The sequence below is a fragment of the Nestor notabilis genome, unplaced genomic scaffold (genome assembly GCF_000696875.1).
Source record: "Nestor notabilis isolate BGI_N333 unplaced genomic scaffold, ASM69687v1 scaffold4049, whole genome shotgun sequence".
Classification (NCBI taxonomy): domain Eukaryota; kingdom Metazoa; phylum Chordata; class Aves; order Psittaciformes; family Psittacidae; genus Nestor; species Nestor notabilis.
The window spans coordinates 58773-70547 of record NW_009943167.1 but is presented as its reverse complement, the minus strand read 5'-3'; the positions used below and the strand labels follow the sequence as shown (position 1 = coordinate 70547).

Sequence of the window (11775 nt, the reverse complement as noted above, 5' to 3'; positions counted from 1 at the left end):
GAGCGGCAGCACTGCTTCTGCTGCATCCATTAAAAATTGCTTTAGAACCCCATTTTTTGTAGAGTTGATGCATGCAACTCAGCAGAGCTGTGTGCGTTCCCAGCGCTGCTGGCGGTTTATGGTCTTTTCATGTGTTACCTCTGCCCAATGGCTGCAGGGTTTCGTCACTCCACTTATGAAACTGAAATCTTGTTTACAGACCTTCTTGCAAACAGGGAACCAGCATTAATTTCTCTTGCTGGGGGTGGGGTTGAGATGCCTGACTTCAGACATCAAATTCAGAACTCATGTGATGTTGCACTTGCACACTGATCTCCTTGGTGGGTCCTGATAAGTGGCAAATGATGGCAGGGTGTGTAATTTAAAGGGCCTTTGTGTTGGTGATGAGCAGGCTGGAAATGGTTACATTCAGTTGTGCCATCTCTTTGCATTGTGCACATAGAATCCTAGAACGGGTTTGGGATGGAAGGGACCTTAAAGCTCATCCAGTTCCAACACCCTGCCGTGGGTAGGGACACCTTCCGCTAGAGCAGGTGGTCTCATCTGGGCTTGCTCCAATGTTTCCACATCCTTCTTAGGTTGGGGGCCACAGAGCTGGGCGCAGTACCTGCAGTCCTCATTATCCTGTGTTCTCTTCTGCTGAAGTATATGTAGGATAGACCATATCTTGTTCTTTCCAGCTCTGGACATCCCCAGGGAGACTCTCCCACCTGTTATCATGTTGCCACAGGGTAGTGCACCTGTTCCACACCATCTGAGATGCTACAAGGAGAGCTGTAGAAGAGAAAACGTCCATGGTTGAAGGTGCTACAGGGCTTATTGCATGAAGTTGCATTTGCTGGTGGTGTGCTTGATTTTTCCTATGAGTATGGTCAAGACTTCAGAAAATATTTGGTTGGCAAAGCGGAATAAATTGGAATTGAGGATTTTAGGCAAGCTCTGGAGGAGTGGTAGGATTTCAGTATCAAATTATTTCAGCATAAAGGGAAAAGAAAGATTTTCAGGCTTGTGGTGGGAAGAACAGCCATGGCTTGATGTGAATATTTTTGCTAAATACGTCTTTAGGATTTCTGAAACCTGCTTATCATCCTCCTGGATAAAATTCTAGCAAGAATGAAGGGAATGCAGGCTGTACGTGCGTGCATTAGAAGTAGGAAGATATGAAAGGAATGAGAGGGGACTTGTGAGTGCAACAAGGTACTTCCCACAACTTTGAATACGGTGTAGACTGAAGGGTGTCTAAATATTACCCAGCACTAAGCTTACATCAGAAAGTTACAGCAGGCTGTGTTTGCTCTTCCCCAGCCAAGCTCATGGTGTTTATTGAACAAAAATATCTGTGCAAGTATCACAAGGTTATTATGGAGTTAAAACTAAAGCTAAAATTGCAAAGAGGGAGTTAAAACTGTACTGAATATTTGGTTTAGGAATGATGATTATCTTTTATTTTCTTTCTGAAAAGACAGGACCATTTTTATTGCCCTTTGATCAGGAGCTGAACCTGAACAACTCCAGTGACTGATGAGCCTGAACCAGAACTATTTTATTTCCTGGATCGCCTCCCTGTTTGCATGTAATCTAATTTTTAACCCAGGTCGCAGAATAGGCTTTCAAAGTTCGTGTAGTCAAGATACACATGGTAAGCAAGCTAGAGAAACCATTCTGGTCCTTTCAGAGCTTAGGAGTAAGTTTAGCTGGTAAATAAATCTGGTATCCTGAAGTTGGCTATTAGTTGTCTAAACTCCCCACTGAAGCTGGTAACAGCAGGTAACTAATCAAAGTAATTTCAGATCTGAAAGTGATATTGGTTGTGTTCTAGTTAAAACCAATTTTTCAAAGCAAGATGTGAATGTATTTCAGGGTTGGCAAAAGACTTTGAACAGACTGACCTAGAGGGCTTCATCTCTTTGAACTGGGTGCAAAGCACCAGTAACCTTTGCAGTATGGTGGAAAGATGTTTCTTGAAAATAGTTTCTCTGGTCTCTGAGCTGTTCCTGTTGAAAGGTAGACGAATGTTGGCACAACAGCCCCTGTGCATTTGTGACAACATGAATCATAGATACTACAAATGCTGTGTATTTATTACCTGTAAAATTGAGTATTACTTCTGGAACTGATCATGTTCAAGGAAATAAACGTAATCTGCTGTCTGCTAGAGCTGCCGCATTTTGGTTTTTATTTGCAGGTTGCCCCGTGAAGCTGTGGCTGCCCCGTCCATGGCAGTGTTCAAGGCCAGGTTGGATGGGGCTTGGATCAACCTGCTCTAGTGGAAGGTGTCCCTGCCTGTGGCAGGTGGTTTGGATGAGTTTTAAGGTCCCTTCCAACCCAAACCATTCTGTGATGCTATGATTCTATGAGAGGGGCAAATCAGAAAAGCAACACTTTCCAAGGAAGTTGTTCATTCATTGCATTTGCTATAACAATATGCACTTCAAAATAAGGGCAGATGTGTTTGCTGTGGAGTATACTTTGTTCAGCATCTGGATGAAATTACTTAATTGGTGTGAAAACTGAACAACTCCCTTTCCAGCGCATTATTGTTAATTTTTGATATCTGCACCTGTTTGGGTAATGGATATAATTGGTAAGTTGACTAATAAGGTGTTAGTACCAGTGTCTGGGTGATGCAAAATGAGCCTCTTTACAATACTGTAGCGCTGTGTTAAAGAGAAATTTGATTTGTCTTACCGCACAGTGTCTCTGGAGCTGAAATTAAACCCTTTGTTGTGCTGATCGCTGTTTGATTCTTGCTGTCTTGTTTTGCAACCTGCTAAAACTTACAAAATGATTACTTAGGAGAAAGAAGAGGGACCCGTGCGAAGTCTCCTACATGTGCTGTTGCAGGTGATGTGCTGCATTGCCAGGCAGCTGAATGTGGGCCTGCTCACTTCCTCAGCTTGTATTACCACTTCTGTCTTCCCTTTAACCAATGCAATAATATCCATCCTTTCTTCTGGATCCAGAAATGTGTGGTTTAACTTCAGGTGCCTGCTGCAGTGACACAGTAAGGTGTTCTTGGCTGCTGGCTGTCCTCCATTTTGCTCAGTGCCCTGATCTCCTTTTCCTCTGCTGCTAATGTGAGGTGATAATTCAGACATGGGATGAGGTTTCTGAGCCTTGTTATTGATTGCCACTTGCTGTTTGCTCTCTGAATTGTTGCAGTTACCGGTAATAAGAGGGATATCAGAGCTGAGCGGTGTGATTGCCTCTGAGAGGAAAATTAAATTTGCCATGCTGCCGGTTCTTATATTTGTTTATCTTGCTCTCTGTACAGGCAGAATACTAAAGGGAGAAAAAGGAAAACAGGCTTAATTTTACATATGTCATAATTGAAAAGTAATTTCAAAAGTAATTTCAAAGCCCGCCTTGCTGTTTGCCCTGTGCCCTCCAGGAGGGTTTCTAGGCTGCTGTTTGCTTTCCCTCATTTCCAGAGAGGCCAAGGCCTAACAGATCAACTTCCCCTTTCAGAATAAGGACAGTGGCGAATGTGAGAACAAGCGTCCCAGAGAAGATGACGAAGAGGAGACCGTCAAGCACAAGTAATTATTTATTTATTCCTACTTGTCTCTCTTGTATGTATAGTTCAGGCACTACTCTCTTGTTGGCTAATTAGGGTCTTTCCTTGGCTTCTAACACATGATTTATTTTTGTTTTTAAGTGTCAATTTGATCTCGTGGTTGTGGAAATGATCTGAGATATGGGAGCATAAAGAGGAAAAGCCTGGGGCTGTCCTGCAGTGTTCTTGGGGGTAGTGAGGAAAGGTGTTGCTGTCAGAGGTGTCTGGAGCATTTAGGCTATCTTGAATTTGCCAGCCGTTGCTGTACCTCTGTCCCCTGCACGTGTGTTGTTTTAAGTGTGGAGGTTATTATTTTCCATGAACAGAGGTGCACAGGGTACACGTGGCTGTTTAACTGTGGCCCACCACTGTTCTGTCTTGTCACCGGAAAATGTAAGCACAAAACTAACCAAGGCACAGTGTCGCTCCTGGCAGGACCAGCTGACTGTGCAGTTGGTTTCCTGCCGGTAAAAACGCTGTCAGGTCTCCTTTGGAGATGGTGGGGGGTAAAGCTTGGTTCAAAGATGTGGGACATGACCTTTTCTCATCGTTTTACTGCTAGAAACCTCTTCTGTGGGAGGTGTGCAGCAGAGATGCTGCTGTGGATGAGCACATGTGCTGTGCTGAGAAAGTAGAGCAAAATTCTTGCTGCTTCTGGGGAATAACCGCGTAAAAAGGATTGTGGACAGCAGGTTGAGGGAGGGGATTTTCTCCCTCTACTCTGCCCTCGCTTGTGAGCCCCCCCTCCACAGGCCCGTGTCTAGCCTTGGGGCCAGCAGCATATGTGGATGTGGAGATGTTGCAGTGAGTCCAGAGGAGGCCACAAAGATGCTCTAAGGGCTGGAGCACCTCTGTTCTGGAGACAGGCTGAGAGAGCTGGGCTTATTCAGCCTGGAGAAGAGAAGGCTTCAGGGACACCTTAGAGCAGCTTTCAGTGCCTAAAGGGGCCAACAAGAAAGCTGGAGAGGGGCCTTTGACAAGGGCAGGTAGGGACAGGACAAGGGGGAATGGCTTTAAACTGACAGAGGGGAGATATAGATGAGATGTGAGGAAGAAGTTCTTCCCTGTGAGGGTGGTGAGGCCCTGGCACAGGTTGCCCATAGAAGCTGTGGCTGTCCCATCCCTGGCAGTGTTCAAGGCCAGGTTGGACAGGGCTTGGAGCAACCTGGTCTAGTGGAAGGGGTCCCTGCCCATGGCAGGGGGGTGGAACTGGATGGGCTTTAAGGTCCCTTCCCACTCTGATCCTTCTAGAATTGTATGGTATCTCCTGGCAGAAAATACATCCTTTCTTTGGAACAGTCCACCTGGATTTGGTGCTGGGAGTGCTTCTTGAGAACCATCACTTAGACTGAACTTGGTTTGTAGGCACGGTGTTGGGTTTTGTGCCAGAAGAGGCATGAGGTCTGGGCTGAAGCTGAAACAGGAGCTAGAGATCATGGAAATAATGATGAATAATGAATAAACAGCTCTTGCTTTTCAGTCCCGCCACTTGATACACTGTGTGGTGAGGTGATGCAGCATGCAGCAGCCGACTGGCAAGATGCATCAGGCCTGGGCTGTCTTCAGCACTCGAACTGTCATTGTTGGGCTAACACCAGTACACTGCTGCTCTGAAACTGAAATTATGAATTGATCCTCTAAATCTCTGAAAATAATCTGGTTTTCTACTCTGACTGACTTCCGAGCTGGGGATTGATACTTTTTATCCACTGCTGGAGCATATCAGAAGTGATACGGTTTCTTACCATGTCTTCAGCATCACTGCTGTCAAGTTGGTAAATCACTTTTTCCACAAGCGTTTGTTCGTGAGCTTTCATCTCATGGCAGGTTCAGCAAAAAGCCTACCCCTGCCTGAGGGTGATGCCCTTGAAACTTCACCAAGGTGGTGTGTAAAATGCAGAGGTGTTGAATAGGAGCTCCCATCTCCAGCCAGCTCTGTACTGATGCATGAAACTCCCCACAAATGTGGGCCAGGGCTTCTCCTGGAATACATGGGAGTGGTGCCTTTGGGAGGCAGCTTTTGGGGCAGAAACTGCTTTCCAGATTGATTTTCCTGCAGGAGTCTGTAGCTTGTTGTCCATCTATCCAACTACATCGTGTTCTGTTGAGATCCAAGCCTAACTTTGCAAGGCAAATTAGAGTAAGATCTGTTCTGCAGGAAATGTTTGAATCACAAATTTGGATGAGATGATTCTTAGCTTTTACTTCACTTTTTGAATGTCCTTTTTCTGTTGCCAGAATGGGATCTGTGTTAAGATCTAGAAATATTTTTATTTCCCAATAGTGTATCTGAACTTTCTGAGCCCTTTGAAAAAGGGAACTGCTTTTCACTAATGCCCTGCTGGCTGGTAGCAGAAGGTGAGCAGGGATAATCTGCTGGCATTTACCCTGAATTTGGGAAACAAGGGGTCCTGGTAGTTGAAATCTGCCTTCCCTGCAAACCACTTGCACCTAAACAAGTGCCTTAATAGCTGTGCTGCTTTCTCAAGCTGAAAACGACCACAAGCACCACATGGGGAGGGGAAGTCTAGTGGTTCAATAAATAATCCTGTGGCCTGTGTGCAGGGTTTAGGTGCACTGCCTGCCCTGAAAGGCAAACAGCAGCCTCGGGCTTTTGCTGCAGGCTGGCTCCTCGTGCGTCCCTGCAGCTGCACCTTCTGCACCAGGCCGAGACCATCCTTTATTCCCTATACAAAGGACAGAACTGCTGGGCACTGCCTTAACTAATACTTTCTTGCTGCCTATGGGGCGACATGCTTGTTGGCAGCTTCCTGTTTTGTTTTCTGCTTGACTCAAATATCCCCATCCCCCTCACCCCCTTTTTCTTCTTTTCTTTTTTTTTTTTCTTCCTTGTTTTTATCTTTCTCGCTGCAAGCCACTACCACAGGAACAAGTGCTGACGAAGCCCATTGCGAAAACCTTGCAGTAGTTTCATCTTAGGCTATCTCTGATCTGAGCTCTCAGGGGAGTTTGTATCTTTGTAATAGCGAAAAGCTGGAGTTATTTATGTTTTTGTAACCAGTTATGCTGTAGCCCACTGACCAGGAAACACCTTCTGCCGTGGCGCAGCCTGCGATCTGCCTTTGTAAGGAACAGGGTGTGGGTGGACTTCGGCCCTTCCGCCCCATTCCCGCAGGGAAAAGCAGTCTGTTTGGGACTCTGGGATCTGCAAGGCGAGGTCTGCGCAAAACTACGGCTGGCTAGAGACTGGCATTGCTGCCCCACAGGGAGCGGAGACATGTTGGGCTGTAGTTCTGCAAGCAGAGCTTGTCAGGGATGTTAAAAGTGTAAATAAAAGTCCAAGGTAGGGCTTGGGAGGGGGGAATAATCTTCACCTCTTCAATTTAACTAGAAATTAAGCTTCAGTGAGCTGCTGCTAATCAGCTGCTGGTGTTTCGACACTTAGTCATCCTGTAAAGTTACAGCTCTGTGCTGTGCTGCTTGCAGAGATGGATTTCTGGGAGGAGCTGGGGGAGGCAAGGTTGGGAAAGGAGATCTCTCCCCTCTCATGGAAAGAATGTCACGGGGCAGGTTAAACCCACTTTTTTTTTTTTATCTGCACAAAAAAATACAATGATGAATCTGCTCAGTGTTTGCTTTAGCTTGGCAGGATGGCCAAGGCAGTGGCAAGGATAACTGCTGTGTGGACGTGCTTCCTTACATCCTGGAGTGTGGAGAGCTTAATGAAGAGTTTAACAATAATAAATAGAATTAAATCAAGTATGGGAGACAGCAGTGTTTGCAGGTAGGCTGGGTTTCATACATGTGGCAGATCTGATCAACATCTGTGTGGACAGCTAAACCTGTTACCAGTAGTGATGTGTCCTGATGGACACTGCAGTGTGTCAGGCTCCATTCCCACTCTGCATCTACAGGGGCCACCAGGACTATGTTTCCTCTGCTGGGGAAGTAACACAGCAGGAGGAGACACACAGCAGGAGGAGGTGGGCCTGGGCAAGGCTGTGTAGTGTTGCAACTTTTTCTCAGTGCTGGAGAAGGGAGGACAGGAGTTTTGTTGGCTGAATTCAGCTGGCTGGAGAGATACAGGAGCTGGCAGGATCTTGGCTTCATCCTGAAGATGCTTATCTGCATTTTGATGCAGTGCAGAGCTGTGAGGATGCTGTGGACTTTCCCTCTCATTACAGCTGTGCCTGTCTCTCTCTGGAGGAGATACCTGGGACATGACTTGCTTTTACAGGGAAGGCCTCATGGAGCTTCAGCTGGTCCAAAGCCTGGCTGCACCCTCCTGACAGAGGCTATCGCTGTGTTCAATGGCTGCCCAGTGATTCTGGCTTTGCCTTGGACAGGCTGGGTGTCCCTCTGCCTGTTCCCCAGCAGCAGGGTGCAAGGGTGAGCACCCAAAGGTGAAAACTTTGTCCCTCCTACCCAAGAATTGGCTATGAGCTTCCAGCATCTTCCCAGCAGTCCACTCATCTTCAGTAGTCTTTTCTGGGAACCCATCCCCCAGCATTTTGGGGTTGATATTTTGGGGCTTAGACCTGCATCTGACCTGCCTGTGGGAGAGCTCCTGGCATGCTGGCAAAGCTGCACGTAACCCTGAACTTAACTGGAGCATCTTTTTGCTGACAGACTTTGTGTTGCCTCTGTGCTGGGACAGACGATCTGAATGCGGTTATTGAAGTGCAGGGCTGCAACAGAGTTGTGCTTGGTCTTGTTTTGAGGCCGGCTAGGGAGATGATGAGGTCCTCTGGTCAATGAGGTACTAAGGCACCTTCAGGGCTTCTTTTTGGCTAGAGCCTCAAGTGGCAGATATTTCTGACCCACCACCAGCTGAAGAAGCTGGAGAAACCCTGTAAGAGCATGGGCAAAGTATGCTCTTGTACCAGCATGTGAAAGAGCATAGCTGGGTGCTGCAGGCAGTTTGCATGTAGAATCATAGAATTGTTTAGGTTGGAAAAGATCTTTAAGATCATTGAGTCCAGCTATTAACCGAGCACTGCCAAGTCCACCACTAAACCATGTCCTCAAGCGCTACATCTACACATCTTTTAAATCCCTCCAGGGATGGTGACTCCACCACTCCCTGGGCAGCCTGTTCCAGCACTTGACAACCCTTTTGGTGAAGCAATTTTTCCTTATATCCAATCTAAACCTCCCCTTGGTGCAACTTGAGGCCATTTCCTCTTGTCCTACAGCCTGCGTCCCGCGCTGCAGATCAAGTGTGGGTTTTGTCCTGATTGTATTTACCGGTTGTAAAGCAGATACAAGTTGCTTGTGTCTGCTCTGAATGTGCTCAGCTGCCTGGAAAAGCAGCATAGGAGGCCAGACAGCCTTGTGGCACCTGTCTGCACCTGAAGAGCTTCCCTTGCAGCTTCACTCAGGGGTATGTCTCTTCCCATCTGTGCTTCCCTAAGAAGCATGTCCTGAGAAACCAGCTGCCTCAACAAGTTTTTTGGGCTCATGCTGTTGATAGAGGCTTTTTTTTTTTTTTTTTTTTTTTGGCATTCCTCGAGTGCCTTTTGGCAGCTTGGGGAGGAGGATGTGCTCTGACACGCTCAGCTATTTGAGCAGGAACAGCCCTCTCCCAGTGAAAAGAGATTGCTCCTCAGAGGGTGCGTCCTGATGGGTCTCTGCCTCTGCTTGTTGCTTGCTCCTTTTCTGCCTTGGGTGAGGAATCTAGGAGGGAAAGCAATAACTTTGTCCTCTTTGTCAAACAACAGCTCTGGACCTTGGCGTAGGAGAGGTCTCCATTCTACTGCAAGAGTGGGCGCGAGGAGAGCCTTGACTAACGTGTTAACATGGTGTGTGTTTGGGATGTGAAAGTCATTCCTTCGTTTCCAAGTTGGAGCAGATGCAGATTGTCTCAGTGTATATCTTGGTTGCCGGAAAAGTCAGTGTACACAGCAAGGCACCCTGGAGATGGACAGAACCTGCTTTCAAGCCAGCCCGGCTGTAGGGAAGCCTCCAGGGAGGTTATGGCAGGAGGTGGTGCACCCAGATGTCAAAGCTGCCTGCAAGGGGACCAGCTGGATAGAAAGCAAAGCGCAAGAAGAAAAAAAAGGGAGACTGTGAAATACATTAAGGGGGCTGACAAGAAAGCTGGAGAGGGGCTTTTTGAGAAGGGCAGGCAGGGACAGGACAAGGGGGAATGGCTTTAAACTGTCAGAGGGGAGATTTAGATGAGATGTGAGGAAGAAGTTCTTCCCTGTGAGGGTGGTGAGGCCCCAGCACAGGTTGCCCAGAGAAGCTGTGGCTGCTCCATCCCTGGCAGTGTTCAAGGCCAGGTTGGACAGGGCTTGGAGCAACCTGCTCTAGTGGAAGGTGTCCCTGCCCATGGCAGGGGGTTGGAACTGGATGAGCTTTAGGATCCCTTCCAACCCACACCATTCTGGGATTCTATGAAATAGTCTGCGCTAGGAGTGATGGGTCTTGTATAGCAGGTCTCGCAGTGTCCCTGAAGGGTGATGGTGCTGCAGAGTTCCCTCAGCACCCATTAGTGATCATGCAGCACCCAGTATGTATGAGGTGACTTTGCAGAGAAGTGCAGCAGGTCAGGGAGGGTGTTACTGGGGAGGGCAAAGAGGATATACATATTCAAGCCTGAAATCTCTGTCCAAATGCTCTTAATCTGGTTCTTTACATGGGGTTTGAAGATGGTAGGAAAGAGTTTATGCTTGCCAGTCAGTTAAACTCACTATAGAGTAAATTTTTGCTGGGGAAAAAAAATATAGGAGACCTGTAGAAAAAGGTTGAAAATTACTTCTGCTATGTGGTTTGCAATTGGAAGCAGAAAAGGGAAGAGACACTTTGAGAAGTGTGCTACCGCTGAAGAGCATCTGAATGCTGCCCTAAGGGACATCTTTGCTGCATGGTCTCCAGGTATCCCAGCATCCCTGCTCCTTTTAGGTTCTTCGGTAGCTTGGCAGACCCCAGTGTGGGCTCCCTCCAGCTTGATCCCCAAACCTCCTGGACTGCTGCAGAAGTCTCCTGCTTTGCTGGTCTTGGTTGTCTGGCTGTCTTGTCCCTGCTCCTTCAAACCTTCTTGCCCTCACAGAGCACATGATGGAGCAGAGGAGGGTCCACCAAATCACTGCACCTTCAAGGATTTGAGAACTTTGTCATACCATCCTTTACATGTTTGAGTGTGACTTACCAGGACTACCCAGGAATAAACGAATTTTGGAGATGTAGAGAAATAAAATTATATTCTTGTGCTGGTTCCTCTTAAAAGGACAATTTGGAAATGGTTGCCCAGGACATTTCGGTCCAAGCAAGTTGGAATAGCTGTCACAAAAATGGAGGGCTCTGAAAATGGGGGCTCTGGAACAGCTTGGGAAGGTCCAAGGGCAGCAGATTCTCAAACCAGATGGTATTTCTCCAGGGTTTTGGAGAAGAAACTGCCTGAAGTTGCTGAGATAGGGTTGAGAACACCCAGTTTAGTCTTCCCTAAACTGCTTCCAAAGAATGGAAAGGCACTTAAAAAATAGTCATCTACGATCCTGGGTGTTAGAAACCACTTAATTTTGATGGTGCAGCAGGGGAAGCATCTTTTTCCCCTAGCTTCATCAGGTGCCTAGAGCTGACACTGAGGAGCACAAGAGACATTTAAGCAGAGTGAAGGGCTTGAGGAAGATTGGAAGGTGAAGAGCCATGGAGGACACCCACCTCTGATCTTGGGCTGAGTAAGCAGGGTCTGCAGATGCTGCTGGACTCTTGCCTTCTGCTAGTACCTGTCCTGCTGAGGTCTATTTGTGTCTTTCACCTTCAGAAGCTCTAAGAAAACTGTACTGCGATGTCCTAGCCAGGTTTCCTTGACCTCTAGCCTGGTACTCAGAGAGGTAAAACCGGGAAGGTGCACTTAAAGCAGTCTAGTCAGTGCAGCTCCTAGTGACTGTTTTCTGATAGTAACTATGGGAGTGAGGATGCTGCGACACCTAAAAAATTGCTGTTACAGGGTTTCCTGGCAAACTCATTCCCTGTGCTTCTGATGCAAGGACAACAGCATGTGGGCTCTTCACCAGGCAGCTTAGAAAGATACATTCATCAATTGAGGAAACTATTTGCTCCATAAAGCCCTTGGGCTGGAGGAGTAAAGCAAAAAACAACCTGGCAGGAAGCTTTTGAGTGTCCTGTGTTTTGCATCGAAATAGCTCTTCACGTTCTGTGCATACCCTGCATGCTGTGCTGTTTCCAACCTGCCTGCTTCCAAGAAAATTTAAAGTCTCCTCTTCTTCCCCAGCGAGGAGCTCCAGGCCTCA

At 47.2% G+C, this 11775-nt stretch overlaps 1 protein-coding gene across 1 annotated transcript in view; it reads left to right on the top strand.

The window, feature by feature from the left end:
• Positions 1-3468: 3468 nt before the first annotated feature.
• CCDC12 (coiled-coil domain containing 12) overlaps positions 3469-11775 on the top strand; it is a gene marked incomplete at its 5' end in the record, with an annotated part of 15812 nt that continues 7505 nt past the window's right edge. Inside the window, one exon of the mRNA XM_010021780.1 lies at positions 3469-3539. Coding sequence (XP_010020082.1) covers positions 3469-3539 — 71 coding nt within the window. The remainder of the gene's footprint in view (positions 3540-11775) is intronic.